Genomic DNA, 24,428 nt, shown 5'->3' with positions numbered 1-24,428 from the left:
TCGGACTGAAATTGGAAGCTGGTTCCATAAAGAGGAGCTTGATAACTAAAGGCTCTGGCTCCCATTCTACTTTTAAGACTCTAGGAACTACAAGTAGTCCCGCATTTAGTGAGTAGCTCTCCTAGTGTGGCAATATAGTGCGACAAGCTCCTTAAGATATGATGGAGCATCACCAATCAAGGCTTTGTAGGTTAAGAGAAGAATTTTAAAAGTGATTCTTGATTTTACTGGGAGCCAGTGCAGAGCAGCTAGTGCAGGAGTGATGTGATCTCTTTTCTTAGTTTTAGTGAGAACACGAGCTGCAGCATTCTGGATCAACTGGAGGGACCTAAGAGATTTATTAGAGCAGCCTGCTAATAAGGAGTTGCAGTAATCCAGTCTCAAAAGTAAAACAGCGTGAACCAATTTTCTGCATCTTTTGAGACAAGATGTGCCTGATTTTTGAAATATTACGTAGATGAAAGAATGCAGTCCTTGAGATTTGCTTTGTGGGAGTTAAAGGACAAGTCCCGATCAAAGATAACGCCAAGATTCTTTACAGTGGTGTTGGATGCCAGGGCAATGCCATCTACAGAATCCACATCACCAGATAATTGATCTCTGAGGTGCTCAGGGCCGATTAAAATTACTTGGTTTTGTCTGAGTTTAACATCAAGAAGTTGCAGGTCATCCATGTTTTTATGTCTTTAAGACATGCTTGAATTTTACAGAGTTGGTTGCTCTCCTCTGGTTTTATCGATAAATATAGTTGAGTGTCATCTGCATAACAATGAAAGTTTATGGAGTGTTTCCTGATAATATTGCCCAAAGGAAGCATGTATAAGGTAAATAAAATTGGTCCAAGCACAGAACCTTGTGGAACTCCGTGATTAACGTTGGTGGTTATCGACAAATACAAACTGAGATCGATCTGATAAATAGGATTTAAACCAAATTAGTGACGTGCCTGAAATGCCAATCGACTGCTCCAGTCTCTGTAACAGGATGTCATGGTCAATGGTGTCGAATGCAGCACTAAGGTCTAACAAGACCAGGACAGAGAGGTGACCTTTATCTGCTGCCATTAAGAGGTCATTTGTAATTTTCACCAGTGCCGTCTCGGTGCTGTGGTGTTTTCTAAATCCTGATTGAAATTTCTCAAATAAACTATTATGATGTAGAAAGTCGCACAACTGATTTGCGACCACTTTCTCAAGGATCTTGGAGAGGAAGGGGAGGTTAGAGATCGGTCTGTAGTTAGCCAATACCTCTGGATCCAGAGTGGGCTTCTTCAGGAGAGGTTTAATAACAGCCACCTTGAAGGTGGGTACGTGGCCTGTTAGCAGAGACACATTGATAATATCTAATAGAGCCCGCCAATTAGGCAAGCGTCTTTAAGCAGCCTCGTCGGGATGGGGTCCAAGAGACAGGTAGAAACCGTTGAAAATAATTGGTCACGGTTGATAGGAGAAAATCCTCCAAATATACACCAGGGCACAAGCGGTTTCCAAGGCCATTCCACTTGCGAAGAGATTGGCACTGGTTATGGGACAGAGATTATTAATCTTGTCCCTAATAGTTAAAATCTTTTCATTAAAGAAGTTCATAAAGTCATTACCACTAAGGTTTATAGGAATGCTCGGCTCCACAGAGCTGTGACTCTCTGTCAGCCTGGCCACAGTGCTGAAGAGAAACCTGGGGTTGTTTTATTTTTTCTATTATTGATGAGTAATAGGCTGCTCTGGCATTACGGAGGGCCTTCTTATATGTTTTAAGACTATCTGCCAACTAAAAGGATTTCTTTGAGATTAGTTTGAGCGCCATCGTTTCAGCAGCTGTCACGCTTTGCTTCAGTTTGCGGGTCTGAGGGTTATACCAGGAGCAAACCTCCTCTTCCTCACTGTCTTCTTCTTCAGAGGCTATCGAGTCGGTCAGTGTCATTCTCAGAGAGCCTATGGCACTGTCAACAAGATGATCAATCTGGGACGGACTAAAGTTAGACCAGGAGTCCTCTGTTATATTGAGACGTATCGAATCAAATGCAGAAGGAATCGCTTCTTTAAATTTAGCTACAGCACTATCAGTTAGACATCTAGTGTAGAAACTTTTGACTAGGAGTACACTCGGTAGTATAAATTCAAAAGTTATGAGGTTGTGGTCTGACAGAAGAGGATTCTGTGGGAAGACGTTCAAATGCTCAATGTCAACGCCATAAGTAAGAACAAGATCAAGTGTGGCCAAAGCTGTGGGGTTCTGTACTCTCTGGCCAATCGAGTCCAACAAGGAGATGAATGCAGCACTAAGGCAATCATTATCAACATCCACATGGATATTAAAATCTCCAACAATAATAACTTTATCGGTTTTAAGAACCAAACTTGATATAAATTCTGAGAATTCAGATATAAACTCTGAATATGGACCTGGTGGCCGGTACAGAATCACAAATCGAATTGGCTGTAGTGTTTTCCAGGTTGGATGTGAAAGACTAAGAACAAGGCTTTCAAATGAGGTGTAGTGTAATTTTGGTTGAGGATTAATTAATAGGCTCGATTCAAAGATGGCTGCTACTCCACCTCCCCGACCGGTGCCTCGAGGAATGTGAGTATTAATATGACTTGGAGGAGTCGATTCATTCAGGCAGACATATTCTTCATGGCTCAGCCAGGTTTCAGTTAGGCAACATAAATCAATGTGATTATCTGATATTAAATCATTCAGTAACACAGCTTTAGATGACAGAGATCGAATATTTAGGAGACCACATTTAATAGACCTATTTTGTTGCACTGCTGAAATAATTGTGTTAACTTGTATAAGGTTGTTGTACGACTCCTCTTCTGCTTACTTTTGATTTATTTAATTGAAGTGGCCGTGGGACAGACACAGTCTCTACTCTAAAGTCAAGGGTGGGTAACTGCTCGAATGGAAGAGCAGAGAAGGGTGTTAAACTACAACTCTGCTCCCGGTTCCTGATCTGAACCCTGGGTTGTCATAGATTAAGTCCGGTGATCAACTTGGTCATATTCGCAGAAATGAGGCGCTCCGTCCAACGTGGGATGAATGCCGTCTCTCCTCATCAGATCAGGTTTTCCCCAGAAAGTCTTCCAGTTGTCTCGTAGCCCACATTATTCGCTGGGCACCACCTCGACAGCCAGCGGTTGAAAAGCGACATTCGGCTATACAATTCGTCTGTCTGCAAATTTGGGAGAGGGCCAGAGAAAATTACGGTGTCCGACAATGTCTTGGCATAAGCACAACCGATTCCACATTAATTTTAGTGAGTTCGGCGTCATCCACCCGGCGTGTGTACGGCGGGCGGGGGGCGTCATTACCACGGCGTGTATTACAATCTGACAGTATCTCCGCTTATCCTTAGGCAGCAGCTTCAAACAAGACTCCGTCGCCGCTCTGGCCCAGGCACACGACTCTGGTCCGTGGCTTCGCTATTTTCACGTTCCTGACTATAGAGCTCCCGATAACCAGGGTGTGTTCCTCAGCGGGTGTGTCGCTGAGCAGGGAAAACTGGTTCGAAACGTGAAGTGGTTGGTGCACAGCGGGCTTCTGTGTAATGTTTTCCTATTGCATTATGTATGGGGACAAATCTACCCTTCTATAGTGATTTCACTCCCAAAACCTTTCATTTATGAATTCATTTATTTCATTATAAATGTACACTACCGTTCAAAAGTTTGGGGTCACCCAGACAATTTCGTGTCTTCCATGAAAACTCACACTTTTATTTATCAAATGAATTGAACATTTCATAGAACATATAGTCAAGACATTGACCAGGTTAGAAATAATGATTAATATTTGAAGTATTAATTTTGTTCTACAAACTTCAAGTTCAAAGGAAGGCCAGTTATAGCTTATATCACCAGCATAACTGTTTTCAGCTGTGCTAGCATAATTGCACGGGTTTTCTAATCAGATATTAGTCTTCTAAGGTGATTAGCAAGCACAATGTACCATTAGAACACTGGAGTGATCGTTGCTGTAAATGGGCCTCTATACACCTATGGAGATATTTCATTAGAAACCAGACACTTCCACCTTGAATATTAATTTACCACATTAACAATGTGTATAGAGTGTATTTTTGATTAATTTAATGTTATCTTTATTGAAAAAACAGTGCTTTTCTTTGAAAAATAAAGACATTTCTAAGTGACCCCAAACTTTTGAACGGTAGTGTACATGCTTGTATTATTTTAGAATTATTTCTGAATACAAGATGGTTACGGAGCCAGGGAAAGCTCATTGTGTTTCGAATTGTGCTTATTTAAACGCAAAGCATTTCTTTTCATTATTTAAAGCAGTTTGAATGACCTCAACTAGTAAAGAAAAAGACGAGCCTGTTCGGAATGGCCCGATTCTCAATATCGCTCATTTACACAACCTCGCACTCTACAATGAGCCCCTCGGGTCAGCGTTAACTTTGGCAGCTATTTTTTACTTCGCATTCTGCGGAAGGTTATGTTTTGATCGCTGTGTATTTATTTATTTGTGTGTGTGTTTGTGTGTTATTCGCATAACTCAAAACGTATTAAACCGAATCGCATGAAATTTGGTGGGATGATTGGTTATTATCCGGGGACCATTTGATTCGATTTTGGGATTGATCAGGTCAAAGGTCAAGGTCAAGGTCATGAAAAGGTCAAATTCTTTTTTTTACCATAGCGCGGTCAATTTTTATCCAATTGGCATGCAGCTAATGCCAAAATGTTCATAATTCATAATTCTCATTCCAAGTACCAAAAAAGGCTGCGGCGAAGGTATGCGCTCTACCGAGTGCCAGTTCTAGTTTATTTAGTCTTGATAGAATGCTTGTATTTCCTGTATATTCATACCATATTTGTCCGTCATCTATTTAGTCTGTGTCAATTAAAAAGGTCTATTGTTTGGGACTACAGATGAAAAATAGCCTCTTGGCTAACTCTGGCACATTTACTGAAATGTTTTTATCAATGTGCACTGTCCCTTATTAAATAAACCATTATAACAAAATAAAAAAGGATCTGACAACGTTGGCTCCTCAAGCAAAGCCGGACTCTACGAGCTCACGCGAACATCCACGGAGATCAAGCTTTACGCAGCATGCCCTTCGTAACAGTGGCGGTGTAACACTTAATAGGGGTCTCAATACACTGGACAGTGTGAACAGGACACAAGAGCTGTCTACGGCAAGAGCTCGTAGACAGACTTCCATTTCAGTTACATTTTTGTAAGATGCTATACGGATAAACTTAGATTGCCTTCCAAGCTAAGGAGCAACAGAACATGTTAAACTCAGCTTGTTAGTGCTGTGAGCTTTATGGGGAGAATTAAAATCTTAGCCCTCATATGATTTAGTGTCAAATTCAATTAGTATTTCAACAAGTTCAATGCCATTTATGCAGGAAGAAAGATTTTCATTCGCTCACTTCTGGTGCGCAACACACACATACAAGCCTGCAGATTTCTGGCTTGAATGATTATGATGGCATCTACAGTTTTTTACCTTAATTTTTTTTATATGAGCATTAAGTAACGGAAGAGCTGGTTGTCCGCTAACTGTTTGGTGTCTTTGAACAAGGCACAGGACCCCAGATTGTTCCCAATGAGCAGGCCAGAGCCCTGCATGGTGGCTCGTCTGCCATCAGTGAGTGTGAGTGTGTGCGTGAATGAATGAAAGTCAAATTGTGCTGTCTAATTATTGATTGTACTCATAACCCATAAGCAGACTTGATGAGATGTTTAAAAAACACTGACACTGCTGATCCAGCAAGAGATTATATTATAACTTGAAATGTTTATTCATATCTCACTCTCCATTCATCCAGTCATGTTATGCAAAATATATTTATGTACAATATACATTCATTTTCACCTTTTCACAAGAACTTTAAAAGCAATTTACATTATAATACAAGACAACTCCATTCATGAACGATTAGTGTGTAAACATTGTCCTCAGTTTCTTTTAACAATTACAAAAAACGATGTAAATGTCACATAACAATCACGGTTTTACTTCCTATTACTTAATGCAGTTTAAAAAAAGAACACACAAATATAACTATTAAAAATAAAACAGAGCAGAACTCCTATGAATGTAAACACTTTAATTGTTACACGTTGGAAATGTAAGGTCTTAAAAATGCTCTAAAAGCTTTCATAAATTCAAGAAAATTCTGAGAGTAAATTAATAAATTGGTAATAAAAAATCTGAAGCTGTTTCTGCAGTGGCTGGTTGTCCATGCATGAAAACAATCTTTCAGTCAGGTCAGGTATTTTATACATTATATAATGTTAACACATTATCGACACATTAATGTGGTACCTCTGCTTTCAATTCAAACATCTAATAATTGTACCTACAACACTTCAAAAGTAGAAAACAAAAATATTGTGTTATATTAATGCTTAACATTAGTACTAGCTATTTCTGTACACATCTAGATAGAAAGAGATAAAAGGCCATCGTTACCCTAAAAACTTCATCACTCTGCAGTTACAAGATAATCTCTTGTAATTGGTTGTGACCTCTTATTTTACTCTGTCAGTTTACTGGCTCACAACCCATTCACTGTAATGATATATTGTGTGTGTGTGTTTGTGTGTGTGTGTGTTATGCTCTCAGTTCAAAAGATTACGTTACAAAAATAAATGTCGTCTCTCACAACATTGGCTTTCTCTACGTTGAAAATGTCCAGTAAAGTTCATTGCAGCATTATTGTTCATGATAATAGCGATGGAGATGACGATGAAGGAAAAAGTAACATTAGAATTAAAACGTTTAACTATAGGGACAACGATGGTACATTGTAAATTGCTGGTTGTAAATTGCTATCTTCAGTTGCATCATGCAAGCTTATCGCGATGTCGCTGGTATTCACAATGATGATGAAGATTATGAGGAAAGGTTCCACCACGAGGAACCCTTCAGTTAATGAACTGAGCGCCTCCATGTGGCACCATCTCCGTCACGCCCCACGCCACCATGTTCCCCCTGCCCTGGCCCTCCCGCAAAGCTATCTGGGAAATCTCTCCCTCTGACAGCGCCCTGTCCCACATGTTCACTCCCGTCATCTTGCCCGCAAACGCCATCTTTGGATCGAACCCTCCATCAAACCCTGCCACCCCGCTCCTGCTGTTCGGAGACTGAGGGCAGCAGTCATTTCTTTCTTGCCCCAGCAGGAGCGAGCCTCCGTCGGGTAAGACGTGTCCTTCCGCCACTCCGGGCGTGGAGGCCACTTTCTTCCCACCTGCCCAAAGGGACGCCAGGCCCTGCTCGGATGACCACGCCCCGCACAAGTGGATCCACTCCGACGGGCCTCCTGGTTTCACCACATCCCGGGCCTCCACCAGGTGAGCCTCTCCTCCGATGGTGAGGAGCGCAGAGGTTTGACCCAGCAGCAGCTGGATCTCATATGGGTTGCGACGGTTCCCGTATGAGAACAGCACGGTTCTGTTGGACATGGTGGTCGGCTTCACCCACATGCAGACAGTGAAGGACGAGACGGAGAGGGGGACGTCTGGTATGACGGAGGTGTAGATTCGACGGGAACGCATGGGGAAGAGGAGCGCCATCTCACAACCTGAACAAGAAGACATGTTTAGTGTTACCTGCCAGTATTGGTGATGGATTTTTCTTGAATCCTTGGAGAATGGACACCTTGATAGAAAGACTATCTAGTCATATTGTAAATATGTAAGCTAAAGATATTTGAACCAAAGCAAGCCATGTCTCACAGAAGATTGAAGGCATTTCAGAAGACCAGGAGTTAGAAGTAAATCTTATATTTGGAGCATCTGGGTCTCATTTTGTGCTTGTAGTTTACATGTATCAATACAGGATCGCATATGAGGTTTCTAAAGTCATTATTATTCAACTGAGGAAAGTTTTAGCCGGACAACATTTAATGTCCTCAAAGTTGCTATTTTTATTTTATAGGATTCTGTATTTTTGATTATGATACTTCCTGGTAGGAGCATATAAATAGAGATAAGAAAAATGGGCCCGCAATTGAACCTTGTCAAGTTGTGGGACTCCACATTAATGAATGTATCTCTGATGCAGATGACTGCATGACCCATTTAAAGCTACAGCGCCGTACGGTACCTTCTTGTGGTTGGACCGATGCAGTGAAATGCATTTGTGAATTTTACTGGCATGTGTTGTTGAATAAAACGGAGACATGTCTGTGGAAAATGTATTTGTGATGCTTATGGAGCCATACAGTGAATTCTCCTCCTGTTTTGTAAAGGGACTTATATGTGGCAGTATTACAGTAAATATGAAGTTAGTTTTCCTCCCCCACCAACACATGAACACACTCTCTCACACACACACACACACAGACGCACACACACAGAGACGCACACGTCTCTCTCTCTCTCTGGATCATTTGGTTCATTGGTCTGTTTTGCTTCATTTATCGTTTCCCCTGCGTCTTTATCTCTTCAACTTACTCCATTGCAAAACTCTTTATCGTTAAAACTACTTTTCCAATCTGTTTTAAAAAACGGAGATATTGTGTTTGATTTCTGGCATATTTCTTTAAGTAAGGTCTTTACAAGCATTTTTTTCTTGTGGAAAGCTACTATTTTTTTTCCCCACTGTGCATGTTTTATTTATATTTTTCTACTTCACTCTTTTCTCTTTTGTTCGTCATCATTATTTACTTCCATCCGTCACTCTCTCATTTTTCTCTCTTGGGTACCAAATAATTGTGTCATTCGTCTCAGGTTTCTGTCACTCAGAAAATAATAGTGAACATGCTGAGTGTGTATGTATGTGTGTGTATGTATGTGTGTGTGTGTATGTGATGGTTTCCATCTGGTTCTGCTTTACCAGGGTGCTTTGGTGTGATTTTTGTGGCGACCAGCTAATGATTACATCCCCCTCTGGTCTTTATGTAGGCCAGATTTTTATTTCTGGACTGTAAATGTGTGCGCGCATGCATGAGTAATATAAAATATCATTTTTTTCACTTTTTATTTGATTAATTCTTGGAAATGAAGTTGTCTTTCTGACACAAGTGATGCTTTTGTGGTTCAGGGCTACCTACTCACACTGAGTCACTCCAAAGTTACATTGGTATGAGTCAGTGGACTGCAAACCGGAGAAGAAGCTCTGATAATGAAAACCACATGTGGTGCCGTCTTGAATCTGAGAAGATTATGTTGATGTTCACGGTGCGTCCAGCAAGTGTTTTGCATTATGCTTATCCTTTCATGCATGTATTGGTTTCCAATATTATCCTTAAATCAAAGTATTTCTTAATAATTATGTAAATTAAATGAAAATAGCTGACAGAAAAAGTTAAGCTTGACGAATGAAGTCTTACACTACCTGAGCTGAGAGTTTGAGGCTTTTTGTTGTTTTGTGATGACTCTAAAATGTCTTTTGAATAATGTCCAATAAACTTCAATAAGTGGCAATAAGTGAACATAAGACAAGTGACCCCACACCATCCACTGGCCCGTCTTCTTGACTAATTGTGAAGGGAAAAGGATAGGTTGCTACAACATGCCTGAAGACATACAGAATAAGTGGAATAAGTATTTGGGAACCCCATGAGCTGCATGATTAGTTGTTGAACGTTCACCAGCAAACGGTTCTAGGTGTCAACGCGGAGGAAAAGAAATTTGAAGGTGGATGGTTGTTTTTCTGGTGTTGTTGTGAAAGGGGACAACAAATACAAAGAAAGCAACAGGTAATGACAGACCGAGAGATGGCTGATGTTAAGATGGATATCTCACCTGCGGGTAGTGATCTCTGCCTCGATGACCTCAGCACCTCCCCCAGTTCCACCTTAATCTGTTCCATCGCAGCCAGCACCCCTTCCAAAGCCACCTCTTGTGGTGTGACCTCTTGCTCCCGGAGCCCTGCCCCCCCAGCTTCTTCCGGTAGCTGGGATCGTGGCTTTGCATTCAACCCCGTCCCCGCTCCTGGGCCGCTGAAGCAGCTGGTCTCCAGCTTGGCGAGTCGGGAAGCTTGTGTTTGTGCTGCGGAGAGGAGCTGCTGCAGCATCGCCTCCAGGTGGTTAGAGTTCCAGGCAGCAGCAGCGGTCTGATCTCTGGGTCTGAGGCGCTCCATGGTTTCTCTGATGCGGCCTTCCATCTGCACGGCCATCTTTCTTCCTGATGCCTCCAATGCAACGCCGCAGGAGTAACCATACTGGCTTACGAACCTTATCAAAAGGACCGATGTAAAACATGTCAACCTTTTCTATCACGAGAATAATCATTCGTTGCTGTACATTGATTACTTTGTCCAACTAACCTGAGCAATTCTCCACGCAGTGAAGCCAACTCCACCTTGACGATCTCATCTGCATACTGAAGCAGCATGTTCTCCCTCATCTCACTGTTTTCCAGCATTGTAAAGATTTTGTCCCATTTGGACAAGTCTCGAGAAGTGCAGGGTGTTGGACTCGGTGTGGCTGGATAGAGGGATGAAAAGAAGGAGAGGAAAGTTAAGCTCAAGATTAAACAGAATAATTTATTTTGGGGTTTCTACAGCATGCATGTAGAGAAGATCCGACATTATTCTTTTCAAAACTTACATCCGCTTCAAAACACTGGTTCTGGCATACCGTGCTCTAGACGGATCGGGCCCCGTCTACATCCGGGATATGGTCACACCGTACACCCCGGCACGTTCACTCCGCTCGGCAACAGCCAATCGACTTGTGACTCCTGCACCTCGAGCTAATCACTCGAAATCCAGACTGTTTGCTGTCCTGGTTCCTCAGTGGTGGAATGAGCTCCCCACTGACATCAGGACAGCAGAAAGTCTCTACATCTTCCGCCTGAGACTGAAAACACATCTTTTCCGACTATATCTGGATTAAAACACAGATTTGCATTTCAGTGGCACTGGGATGGCACTTATTGTGGTGCTTTTGTGGTTCGACTGAGTTGAGGAAGTGTTGCTTCCTGTGTTCTTGTTGTTCTTGGTTTGAAATGCACTTATTGTAAGTCGCTTTGGATAAAAGCGTCTGCTAAATGACATGTAATGTAATGTAACATCTGCATAATGGTTTGGGAGATACAACTAGTTACCAACTTTGTAGCTTGTACTTGTTTGCATTTTGGTCAATGTCCGCCAAATAAGTAGTTCCTGTTTGCAATGTACTCATGGATTCACAGATAACTATCATCGGATTACTTTGATAGTGATGGAAACATGACAATGTGCACGTTCTGAAGTTATAATGATTTCGAAGAAACCTTATAGATCTTTATTTGCAATAGACATGGGAGAACATGATATGAAAGGTTTTTTTTCTATTTCTTGGGAGTTTTTCCTCATCCGATGTGAGGTCCTGGGACAGAGATGTCTATGTGTACAGTTTGTAAAGCCCTTTGAGGCAAATTTGTAATTTGTGACATAGGGCTTTACAAAATAAACTGAATTGAATTGAATTGAATATGCTCAGAAAGTGTTTATGCGCTTGTCCTATATCTGTGTTCAGATTGGACTGATAACGAGGAGAACGACAGAAATCATAGATGAAAAGTAGGTAAAATGAAGAGTGGAGAAAAGAGGAAATTAGATTGTTAGGGGAGTGATAAGAGAGTGTGAGAAAGAAACCGTACAAACCACTTTGCTTGTCCGGAAAGATCACCTGGCTCCCTGCGTGAATGAGGAGAAAGAAGGAAGGAAAAGGAAGGTGTTGGTTACAATGAAAAGGAAAGAGCTGCTGAAAGTAGGAGAGAGATAAAGCAAAGCCATGGAAGTGAGAACGTGTCTGTCCCCGAGGTTCAGAGTGAAGTAGACGGAAGGTTCATGCACTCTGCTGACCCTAACTTACTAAACTAAAAGTACTGTCAGTGGTTTAAAGAGGATAGATTTGCAGATGAGTTGAGTGTCTGTGAGTGATTTGTGTCCTTTAGCCTTCTATCATTACTGCCTGCATGGTTTCATTTGTGAAATCATTCCTGAATGAATGCGTTGTGTTTGTGAGACTTTTCAAAGGATTTGAAGTCGTTCATGCACATACCTGTACATCCAGCATTCGGTAGAACACTGACAGAAGATTACTGATTTAATAGATTAGGAGTACTTTAACCTGTACATGTCTTAGCCTGTCATTCAGTTAGAAATGAACTAAGTCATGGCCTCTCTCACGTAGCCCTTGTTGATTTAAGTTCCTCTCCCTCCAGCCCTTGAGGACTACCAGCGGGTCAGAACTCAGAAGCACTGATCTGTGTCTTCCTATGGGCCTCTCTCTCTCTCTCTCTCTCTCTGCCCCTCTCCCCTACTCACACACCTGCAGACTCCATGCAACTCACGTGATTCAACTGTTTCTCTTTCGTGCAGTGAGCCCATGAGGAAACGTGGTGTTTCTTCAACCTTACTGCGCCTACCTTTCTCTTGGTTTAATCACATCGCAGGCTGTGGCCAGAGCAAAGTGTCCTGCCCGTTAACTAAAGCGCCTGTCGGTTTTAGAACGACAAACAAATGCCAAATCCAAGCTTTAAAGGGATCGATTGCAAGCACGCAGGCGAATGCACTCACTCGTTCTCGCGGAGAACAGCTGAGAGAGAAGCGTTCCGCGATGATACAGGATGCTGTTGTGGTTCTGCGATTGGTGACCAGTCATTCACGCTGTAATATGTGTTGGTTCAGAAAGACGTTTTCTCTGGCTCAGCATTTTCTTTGACGCTGCTCGTCTCGTACAAACTCCAGTGCCTGCCAACAGTCTGTGTACTCGACGTACTGGGATCTCTTGTCCCTGTCTTTTCCTCTATCTCCGTAATTTAAGCTCCCTTTGCACATAAATGATAGAGTACCCACCAATACAAGACAAAGAACCGCCTTCCCTGTATTATTCTGTCTTTTTCTGCAACCTGTGATGTGGCTACTGTGTAACTGGACCTCAACTGTTCCTTTATTTCCCCTCCATTGCTCAATTGTTCTTTTAAAAATCATAATGCTAGCCAAAAGTCCAGCACTTTTTTTTGTGTCAGTTTTAAAGTTCTGTTCGTAAAGTATATTTGTAACTCAGTTCAATCCCAGTAAGACACTAGCTATTAAGAGATGATGAATCATAAAGTTCTGAGCTCACACACAACCCCCATGCACAAATCCTGCAAGAAATCAATGACACGCTCTCGGAATGAAGTTAAGTTGCAACATGTCCATCTGAGAATCTTAATGACATGAATCACCCCCCAATGCACACACAGTTTAACACTTACGTTCTGGTGTCTCTCCATCTGTGATTTCATTGTAGAAGGTGTCAGCATAGTTGACCTCAATATCATCCTCATATGCGAGAATCAGACACGCGCACGCTGACAGCGCACACACCGCCTGGGGGAGCCTCCACCAGAACATGCTGCTGCTGCCGACTGAGTGTGTGTGAGAGAGAGAGAGAGAGAGAGAGAGAGAGAGTGTGTGAGTGTGTTCGAAGAGTGTGTCTGGTAAGTTTCAGGTCCGCTCCTCTGCCGACCTGCTTCTCTGTGTGTGTCTGCGATTAGCTCCGTTTGTTTTTAGTTTTTTAAAATCTCTGCTGCTTCTCCCGGTCTGTCTCACTTTCTACGCTGCTGAAGGTCCACCGCTCTCTTTTTCAACCCCTCACTCTGTCATGCAATATTTGTCCCTCCTCCCTAATGACTCCCCACCTCTAAATCTCTCTCTCTCTCTTTTGCTCTCTCCCCCTCTCTCTCTCTCTCTTGCTCAACCCCCCTCTCTCTCGTTAAATGCTGAGCAATCCTTTGGCAGGAAGCCTGGCAGTGTAGAGTACTTCAACTAGAGGGGCTACGTGCGTTACACACACACACACACACACACACACACGTATAATCATATACAGTACCTTCTGTTGATTTACTATATGTATCTATAAACTTAACATGCAGACTTTAACTCTCAGCCCTGCATACTTACTCTTGAAAGATCAATTTGGCTCAACTTACCATAACAAATGCTGGGAACATGATGTCATCGCTACAGCAAAGTCTGACAGGGCAAGAAACACAAGCGCTGAGGCCATCACATATATTGTAATGAGGCCAACAAATCAGGCCAACACCTTCACCAGATTATTAAGATCATTCATCTTTCCAATAAACCCAAACTGTGCTTCCAACATGTTAGTTAACCCTGAATACACTGCAAAACGTTCTGTTGGAGCACAACTGCAAACATCGTCAGTGAAAGTTGAATGATTCAGTCCCACATCAGTTTAACAACGATGGATTTATGATCCGAAACCCATATTTGCAATAGGCCTTAAGGTCAAGTGTTCTTTTTTAACATGACGCTGATATGACTGCTATCTGTTTGCTTTTTGAAGTGGGACCCAGATCTCAACATTTACTTTGAGTACATTATTGAAACCAAAAACATAAATATGATCAAACTTGTAATAAACTCAAATAATTCCTCAATCCCCAAACTAATGCTTCTACAAACCGTAACTCTAAACCCGAGCCGTCTTTGATCCACACAAATTCTAATTACAAGTTTAGCCTTAAATTCTTTTATTACACAACATTGTACCAACGCAGGAAGAGTATCCTGTGAGTAAATTATGGAATGTTCAAAAAGCTCTATACATTTCCATCCTTGTGAAAACATTTTGCCTTCACAAGTACAGAATGTGAAAACGGCACTGAAACCTGCAAGCCAGGCGGTGAGTAATGCGTCGTTGGAGGTAGTCAGTATGTTGTAATCAGAGACAACTGCAGCCCCTGCAACTCCCAGAGAGAAAGAGAGGGAGGGCAAGAAGTAATGGAAGGGGCAGGAAGCGGAGAACACAAACCTTCCTCGTGTTTGCCCCATGCAGAGGGGTGTGTGTGTGTGTGTGTGTGTGTGGGTGTGTGGGGGAGAGAGAGAGATCGGGGGGTAGATCGGGGGGTAGAGGGGAGTTTGAATAGAACCCAGACATTAGGGGTTTCTAAATGGCTTTATTGTTCTCCTGCTCTGTTTATTTATTTATTTGTCAGCCTCACCATGTGGGTTTGTGTGTATATATTGTATCTGAATTTGTACGGTGTGTCAGTAAATATTCTTCTGTGTGTGTGTGTTTTCAAGGGGATGGAAATAATGACTTCCTCATGAGATTTTATCTCGCTCCCCCTCCTTCCATCTTTCTGTCTGCCCGTGTCTCTCTTCCATTGTGTCTGTTTTCTCTTTCTCAAATACTTACTGAAACACACACTCGGCCACTTGTTATCTGCCTTTTAATTCCGACAGCTGCGTAGACCGAGAGGAAGTGGAAAATGTTACTTTATTTAGTTCTCAATATATCTTTAATCTCAGAATGTGAGACTTTTTTCTGCTAGAGTTTGTGTTTCCTCAACATCGGTGTTTTGCTTTGACGACATCATTTCCTCAGCCACTTCTGTCTAGTAATAATGCCAGGGCTGACCTTAAAATGCATCCTTTCAGTCAATATTGATTACTGATCATCATTTTGAATTACCTACTTTTGAATAATAATTACCAAGGGGAGAAAAATATTGAATTTGAAGGTGCAATGTGTAAGATGTGGCCATAGTTTCAGTTTCAAACCTAAAAAAACTGGTTGTGAATGTGAAACAGAATGTGAAGAGGTTTCAGTGTTGACGATTTGTCTAAGACGTGTCTGGTGTTAGAGCGATGTCTGTCGGTGTGAAGCTGCACCGATCACGGTGCGTGTGCATCATTTGATAGTTTGTTTATTGGATAAATCCAAAATGTGCCTCCTTCCCGCCTCCAGGAGACGATTTCGCCAGCAGGAGAGTGGGCGCCGTCTCCGGGAGATGCAGACTGTTAGTAGTTAGCTCTAATCCAGCAACGGATTGCCACCAAGATAATGCGGTCGGACCGGGAACCTGTCGGTTCAGCCAATCTTCATCTTCTAGGCCTCTAAAAGTTGTGAGAACAGTGAGTAGAGAGAAAGGGAGGACATCATGAGTCTAAACAAACTGACTCTAACCCTTCAATTAATAGCACATTGAAGCGTGTGAATCGAATTTGGGACACGGCTGGGATTCACACTTTTTATAATCACTACCATAATTTTACACTCTTTGATTAAAAAAAATATGAGACAAAAAAACAGAGAGACATGCTGACTCCTTAACATTATGGGAAAATGATGACTTAAGTTATACAAGTTAAAAACTGAGTGGTTGTGTCTTTAATTATACCAGAAGACGCACATTCATTTCAGGAGACATGCGATAGGGAAGAGTAGATCAAAAAGTTAAAAATAAAACTCCCGCACACTGTGAACATATATTTGTTACAACATTATTTTGCTCGACCTTTATCAGGCAATGCAACGTAGACTTTGTAGTCAGTCAAACCAGTATGCTACATTTAAGGTACAAAGCGATGATTTGTCATATGTAGAGCTAGAGGGATATTATATGCTTAGAGATTTTTTTTTAAATAGAAGTAGACAAAAAAACACATATATGTATGAGTGAGAAAATGTGTCCACATTTTACTTTAAGCCTGCTACCCGAGGAAGGAAATGCATCATGCTAGCAAAGCATCATACAAATCACTTCAGTGTGTGTGCATGTGCATTATGCACATTGATGTTTGTAGCATTGTGTCTGCGTCATGGGAAGCTAGATGTGGATAGACAGGATTTATGGTTAAGATCAGATGTATAAGTTACCTTGCAGGACTCTAAACCTTTCATGCATGATTCACGAGTGGAAATTAATTGGCTCCACTGCATATTTTATCACCACGAAATGTCAACTTAGAAGGCACAGGACATTTTGTGTCACACACAGACAGTGAGAGTCTGTACGGGCAAGTTATCATGGGGCAAGGAGAGGATGGTCATTGAGTTTAAAGTTTACTCTTTGTGTGTGTGTGTGTGTGTGTGTGTGTGTGTGTGTGTGTGTGTGTGTGTGTGTGTGTGTGTGTGTGTGTGTGTGTGTGTGTGTGTGTGTGTGTGTGTGTGTGTGTGTGTGTGTGTGTGTGTGTGTGTGTGTGTGTGTGTGTGTGTGTGTGTGTGTGTGTGTGTGTGTGTATTTAATGGAATGCGTATCAAATATTTGAATGCATGAAATATTTTGAATCTTGCGCACATGTGAGAAATTCCCTCCATGTCATTTTGTGTTGCACTCCACTCACGATCCCCTGCAGCTTCATGTGGCGCTGAATACTTTAAAGTAGTTCACTGTGAGTTTGGGGGGTCGGTCGGTGGGTGGGGGGGGGGTTGCCTCATGCAACAAAAATGCACACAATCCCAAGAGAATTATATTTTCTGGAAGATGTTTGAGTCCTGTCTCTATTTTTCTTCTATTTGATAGTTCATCCCGCCCTCTTCCACCAGAGGTTATTCGAGCTGTGCGATATATGACTATAAGGACAAAGGTGCAAAATGAATGTCGGGAAACATGTGTAAGCTGTAAAGACATCCAAATACGTCCCTCTGGATATCCTTTGTGCTGATCTCTGCATTTTTTTCCTGTACATTAACGTACCGTGGATAAGAGTTCAGTGTGCACGTTTTGTGCATTGTGGGTTATTAATGGAATGTTCTCATGTTCTCACTGCAACTATAGTTCATTCATTGAATAGTAGGGCTGTCAGCGTTAACGCGTAAATCTATGCGATTAATTTGGCCGCGATTAACCCACTAAAATATGTTTACGCAATTAACGCAACTTTGTTTACTTCCGGTGTCGTTGAAGTTGTTGCACTCCTGTGAGTGTCAAGCCGCGGCAGTCCGCCTCCTTCCTCCCGTCTGCTCCTCGATATTCACAGAGAAACAGAGGGCGACGTGTCGGTGACGCGGGGCGGAAAGTGCAGGTGGAGCTCTGCGGCGCGCGAGACGGAGAGCCGAGAAGAGTAACCGACACGTGGAGACAGAATGACATGCTGCTGTAGAGACGACCAACAACAGATGTTTAGTTTAATAAAAGAACAAAGACGTCTTGAAGGAAAGAACCTTACATTACTTCTGCTGTAATCTGGCGCGATAGAGAACATGACAGGGGGGCGGGGCCTCACCCTGATAGAATGGTGGGGGAAACACTGGGATGTGTCACATGCAAAAGACTTTAAAAGGTGAATTTACATTGTTTTGTAAAACCGAGAAAATGCGCCCAGCCTCCAGAGGGTTAACGTGACATTGTCAGTTACCAAGGCCACTGGTTCTGCTGTTCAATGTTAAAGATGACAGGACCAATGGGGTCTCTAAATACACCTTTTTTTACGAATCTGATGTTTCACTGAAGAAACAATTTATCATCCACGATATTAAATACCTCGCTGGCACTTTATAGGTAGGAGCCTCTTTGAAAACACAGCTCTGTGTGAAGTTTAGTCTTTAAAAAAGAATACAATTAAACAAGTGTCTAAAATACACGCTGTCTGAAGGGATTACTCGTTCATTTAGAAGATTTAGTCTTTAGAAGAAAAAAAACTTTTAATCGTGATTAATGAATTTCAAAATGTGCGATTAATTAGTTACATTTTTTTCATCGATTGACAGCCCTATTGAATAGTCAATCGACAGACAATTAGACTGCGAATTGTTTGAGCAGTTTTTCACGAAAAAAACGGCACAATTCTGACAGCTTGTAAAATGTTTTCTTCAATGACAGGAAATATAATCCTTGGGTTTTGGGGGTTTTAACTTCATGGCGCTAACGTGGCACCATAGCTTTAATGGTAATGTTGGCCCAGACTATAACGAGGACACTCATGGTTCCCACATGATAAATCCTAATCACGCTGACGATCCCCTGACTTTTCATTCAGCGCCACCATCTGGTCAAAAAGTGTAATTTGTCCAATATCTTAATTTATCACTAAATTCCCTGCAAAACTGATCACATGCACTTGGTTTGCTAATGTTACCATGCCAACACACGAACCCAAAATGGGCAACGTGGTGTCAATAGTATATCTGCGAAACATCAGCGTGTTAGCACTGTCATTGTGAGCATGTGTGCAGGATGTTCGGATTTAGTTCCAAGTCCACCCGTACAGGGAAAAAACTAAAAGTAGAAGCGCTTCACGGCTGTAAACTTTTATTCTGGTTGGCTGGTGGTCAGACAAAACAAGACATCTGAAAAAGTTGCTATGATGCTACTTCTTTAATACATGTACCCTGCCAGACAAAACAACGCACAAAACACTTTTTTGTTTTTTGTTAACCTTCTTGAAAGATGTTTCTTTTTGGCCTCAATATAGCCATTTCTATATATAGGCCTTGGTTTTACTGTACGGTGAAACGCCTTGTTTTTTGCTCATCAGTCATGTGTGTTCTCTCCCTTATCTCAGTTTCAAAATATCTTGAACCACGTGGGGTTTGGTCTCACAGACTTTGGGTGTTAACATATCTTTGCTTAACATTTGAAATTGAGTAAAATAAAATAATCATGTGCATCTTGACTTAGATGCACTGGTCCCAGCACTGTTAGTGATACCTTCAGTTAATGGTTTTGTCATTGCTGTGGGATGTAATATATTTGTACGACACTGAAAATCCGTTTTCCCATTATTCAGCCAATAGCTGTATTAATGTCATTTTCTATTCAAAGTGCATGTGTGGGTAAATGTGACATTTGGAAAACAGCACAGCAGAAGAAAGCCATCGTGTCCTCTCCTGCCATCGTGTCGTTAACAAAGGCCTTTGTGTGCCACACAACCAAAGGTCATTACAGGATATTTTATTGAGATTTGTAAGTTATGATGATGGCTTGGGTGTAAGCTGGAATGAAGGTATGAAGGTCAGAAACTGTATACACGCACGCGCACACACACACACACACGCACACACACACAGAGGGATAAGGGATTCAGTGTGAGTGAAATAACATAACATATATGAGACAATAGGTATATTTACTGGAAGTTATGATGATGGGTTGGGTGGCAACTGGATTGAAGGTATGAAGATCAGAAACTGTATACACACACACACACACACACACACAAAGGGATATACAGTGCCAATTCAGAGTTCAGAGTCAAATTAAAAAAAATATACGAGACAACAGGTATATTTACTCAATAATCAATATCTTCGTGTCTCACATGTATTGCCTGTGAGCGTGATCTCACAGGTACCCTGTTTCTGTGCAGATTCCTGTCCCTTCCTGTCTTTTAACATTCCTCTGAACAGACCTGTAAATGCTGCAACCACAGCTTTATGGTGGTTGCCAGCACTCTCCTTCACTACCTGTCTCTTTTTATGGTGATTTGTGTCGTAAGTGGAGAGATGGCTGTGTGTCTATATGGTGTAATTTATGATTACAGGAGGCGAAAGGGACCATCTTCTAAACATTGACGTGCACTCTTCTTCCCTCCTCTGCCTCTGCTCAGATCAGCACAGACCAATCCGTCCTCTCTTCAGTACCAGTCATCTGTTACAGGAGAAAACCTGTAGTTACAGAGATTTATAGCTGTGAATCACCTGTTTTAAACCATTTATGAAATACATGACAAAGGTTCCCCATGTGAGCTACTAGCTGTTTGGAATATTATGGACCAGATGTTCATGATGAATACAAATATGATTAATGATGATAAATACTGTAATTTCGCTTCAAGGTGTCACCCCAGATGTATTGCTCCATGGCTCTTGGTATGGCAATGTTTATTTCAGTCCCAATTTAAATATCCTAGCAAGTACTGGGTGGATTGCTGGGACATTTTTGTACCATCATTCCGATGTGTCATAATTATTTTGGTGATCCCCTGACTTTTCTCCGAGCGCCAACATTAGATATTGTAGTTAACATGTGTTAAATGTCTAAACTACTGGATGGATTGTCAATTGTCAATGTAATATTTATTATAAAGTGTAATAGAATGAAGATTGGAAAAGGGTGAATTTGGTTGCCGCACCAGGACATGTAGTTTTTGGGTCAAATTTGATTAGTAACAGCAACATATCCACTTATCCTACCATACGCTGCATTTGTTGTCTTTTTGATGCACTTTTTTTTTTGAAAGTAGGTGAAGTTTTGCCCTTGTTGTTATTATTTTGTTCTTATTCATTGACATCATCTGAATAACCACTCTTCATTATTATTATTCATTCATTATTATTCATTACTTCTCATTAAACATCACTCTATTGTTCCATGTTTCTGTTCTTGTCGGACCGTCTTTCTTCCATCCGTCATGTAAATTTAAAAGATTATTTGAGTAAATCCCCAATTAAGAACACCACTTATAATGTGTCCATGGGTTTAACCCTGCAGCATCTTTAACATAAACCTTTATTATATTCTACTTTTATATTAGGCTGCAAATTGTCAGTGTGTTGAAAAACAGCCGGCTGACACAGAAGCCATTGTTTGAAATCTTGAAAGGTCACCAAGAACAAATCTTTCATTTGAAAACAAGAGTCTTTGTTCAGCAAAGTGAATCATTTAAAGATGTTTCATACGTGAGTCAATGGCTGTTGGGTAATGCCTTTTTTTTTAGGCTGTGTGCTGATTTAAAGATGCCGTTGTTTCCAGCTGTGTGTCAGCGCTAATTTTCTACAACAACGTCATTGAGGAAATATTGACAACAAATGCCGAACCTTTTATTTACTGGACACAGATGTTGTGTCATGACGGGGGATCTTGTGTGTTTTCTAAGTTAAATGACATTTAGGGCAAATATGCATGATGTCACCCCACGCTTCGGTTTTCTTGCTCGTGATTTACAATCATTATTTGTTAGATCTGGGAATGTGGCAACATCAATAAGTAAATGCAGATAAGTAGTCTGATGGAGTAGATCAGGGGTCCCCAAACTTTTTCCTGTGAGGGCCACATCACTTTTCCCTTCTCTGATGGGGGCCGGGGTCAGTTTGTAAAAGAAAAAGTGTGTCGATCACAGGGGTGCCTAAATGTAAACATTTATTATTTTCCAGACAGCCACACATAACCAAATATTAATAACCCTTTCCGGGATCTTCACAGAAAAAAAAAAGTCAGGAAATAAATAACACTATTTATGAATTAATAATAATTTAAAAATCATAATGCGTCTCTGTTATTGTTCAGGGGGCCGGGCCAAATGTGGAGACGGGCCGCATCCGGCCCGCGGGCCTTAGTTTGGGGACCAATGGAGTAGATTTTAAGGGTTCATTTTGGGAAAATGTGGATGTATGTCCCACATGTAATTTTTTTTTCTTCACTAGATTAATTCTTAACTGAAAGCAATTCTGTCTCTCTCTCTCTCTCTCTCTCTCTCTCTCTCTGGCAGGTAACCACATGCTATTACGAGTGTTGCCCTCGGTCTACCCCAGACAACCAGATACCATCCACTGTCACCTAGGCAACCTCACTGCGATGATGTCACAGCTGGAGTCCCCAGAGCAACAACACCTAATCCGACTCATTCAAATTGTTGCGGAGCAACATCCACTGGTGAGTGTTTGTGTTGTTTGACGACACGTAAAGCACAATGCACTGTGGGTAAACCAATCTATTTGCTGTCACAACTCCAGACTGTTTGTATTACTGCATAGGCATAAGGAAATCACCCCACTTATTCCACTGATACTGATCGAAATACAAATTATATTTAGTCAAATTTTTACAAAATGTTTTTGTTGGCACTATTTTCATCAGCCTTGGACAAACTGTTTCAAAAGGCAGAGTAACACCTAAAACAAGTATCCTTCCAGCTGTATAAGATACTACTATTTAAATGATAATGTACATAAGACTGTGGGGATATTTAAAACTAAAGCACCATCCAACTGAATGAGAACTGAGTCTCTGTGGCCACAGCTTAAGTTTACATTCAGCTTGGTTTTGCCTGATAATAATGTACGCTTGTGGCTTTTGTGTAACATTTCTGCCCATAAATCAAGCTTACTCAGAATGTGTACTATTCAACTACGCAATATCCTGTAATGAGCTCATGTCGAAATATAGAAAAAGCCACTGGAACATAGGAGTGAGGAAATGGAGTGCATGTGGAGTGCACATTTCTCTATAAAAACTCCCTTGTTCCTGTATATTTCAGAGCAGAGCTGCAGGTGGTTAGCATGAGGAGAAAATACCTGCAAACAGAGCACATGGTGGTAAAATATGGATAATCTAACTCCTCAGAAAAACCAGCCATCTGGAGTTATTAGAATATCCACCCACCACACAGAAATACAACATATTTCTGCTGTGACTGTAGCTGCAATTATCACAAATGCTTCCCAATATTCACGTACTGGAAGTGCCGCGGAGCCCACGCAGCTCGAGCATCTTCTCCCCGGAGAACACACAGTCTACGATAATAATCGGATTATTCGGAACCAGTGACTCATTAAGTGGCAGCAGCAGGGCCGGTCATGGTGGGCATTGTTTGCCTGATCCAGTCCATTCTAGTGCATTCCAGTGTGACCAGTCCAGATAATGTGTAAGGAACTGCTTATTCACAAACTTAGTACAGAGAGTCCTGCAGTCAAGCTTTCTTTAATATTAGTCACCAGTCTGTTTATCTCGCTCCAACTCCTCTCACGTGAAGCCTTCATTCAAGGCACATTGAACTCGTGCTCGGTATTAAGTGATGGTGCTCACACAGCGACGGGATTACGGCTGTAATCAAAAGCGATGAATAATGCGCTGTGTCCTCTCGAACTTTGCTTCTCCTCACCCGGACAGATGTTGAGCCCTCAGGTGCCCACGCTCGTCGGTTACCTAGGAGACCAATCCCTGACTGAGGCCCTGCTGGGCGCGCTCGTGGACGTGTCACAGGCCAGCCCTTCTTCACTGGTCAGCTTTCTGCCGACGCTGAGGATTGTGGGACAACAAAGCCCTGCTCTCTTGGGGCACGTGGCCAAAATCCACGGTGCCGTGGGCATCATCAGTGAGGTACAAAACACCGCCGTCAAAAACACACACAAATTACCCGAGTTCATGTTCGTATGCAGCGCTGATTTGACGTTGATTCAGAAAGTGGATGCGTCAGAATACTCTGGGAGACTCCAATAAATTACTAATCCCAGCCAAGAAATAATAATAATAATGTTGTTTATACACTTTGAGTTTTGTACAGATTACACAAACAACATATAACGTGTTCATCTGGGAGCTTTAGAGGTGCTGGGAGAAGGATTTTCTTACCTCCGGACGGAGCCAGGCTCCTCTGTTTACACTCTTTGTGCTAAGGCTTTTGTCTGGGGGCTACATATTAACTTTAAAGACATGATCGTAGTATCGATCTTCTCATCTAACTTGCTGCAAGAAAGAGAATCAGTTTTTTTCCCGAAATGTAGAACTATTTCCAGAAAGAAAGAATCGCAATTATTACATCAAGGTACATAAAGAGAGACAAGAGTCTGAAGGTAATAAGAAGGATAGATAGTGCTGTATATATTTATTGTTTGATATGTTGTCTTCTGTTTGAGATTACATTGCCTGCCTGGATGGACTCCCATCGCTTGATTGTGTTGTGCTTCATTCTGCGCTTTGTTCTGTTTCTTACTGTTCTTACTTGTTGACTTGATAGCTTTGGCCTGACGCAACAGAATAACTTTGAATTT

At 41.6% G+C, this 24,428-nt stretch overlaps 2 protein-coding genes across 5 annotated transcripts in view; one reads left to right on the top strand and one right to left on the bottom strand.

Annotated features, from left to right (window-relative positions):
- Positions 1–24,428, top strand: part of veph1 (ventricular zone expressed PH domain-containing 1) — an 80,580-nt gene that overhangs the window by 17,277 nt on the left and 38,875 nt on the right. For all 3 annotated transcript variants that reach the window (XM_056441102.1, XM_056441104.1, XM_056441103.1), the window contains exons 5-6: positions 22,148–22,311; positions 23,548–23,757. In XM_056441102.1, the coding sequence (XP_056297077.1) occupies positions 22,148–22,311; positions 23,548–23,757 (374 nt within the window). The remainder of the gene's footprint in view (positions 1–22,147; positions 22,312–23,547; positions 23,758–24,428) is intronic.
- ptx3a (pentraxin 3, long a) lies at positions 5,754–13,519 on the bottom strand. 2 transcript variants are annotated; one of them, XM_056441106.1, is made up of 5 exons: positions 13,431–13,519; positions 13,177–13,329; positions 10,253–10,412; positions 9,730–10,160; positions 5,754–7,562 (listed from the first exon to the last, which is right to left on the bottom strand). In XM_056441106.1, exons 2-5 carry the CDS (start codon positions 13,313–13,315, stop codon positions 6,907–6,909), a joined length of 1,386 nt encoding a protein of 461 aa, XP_056297081.1. In that variant the 5' UTR covers positions 13,316–13,329; positions 13,431–13,519; the 3' UTR covers positions 5,754–6,906. The 2 variants fall into 2 exon arrangements, with proteins under 2 accessions (XP_056297081.1, XP_056297080.1); XM_056441105.1 differs by having other exon boundaries at positions 13,177–13,513.

This window comes from Pseudoliparis swirei, chromosome 20 (assembly GCF_029220125.1).
Source record: "Pseudoliparis swirei isolate HS2019 ecotype Mariana Trench chromosome 20, NWPU_hadal_v1, whole genome shotgun sequence".
Classification (NCBI taxonomy): domain Eukaryota; kingdom Metazoa; phylum Chordata; class Actinopteri; order Perciformes; family Liparidae; genus Pseudoliparis; species Pseudoliparis swirei.
This window is presented reverse-complemented; position numbering and strand designations above follow the sequence as displayed.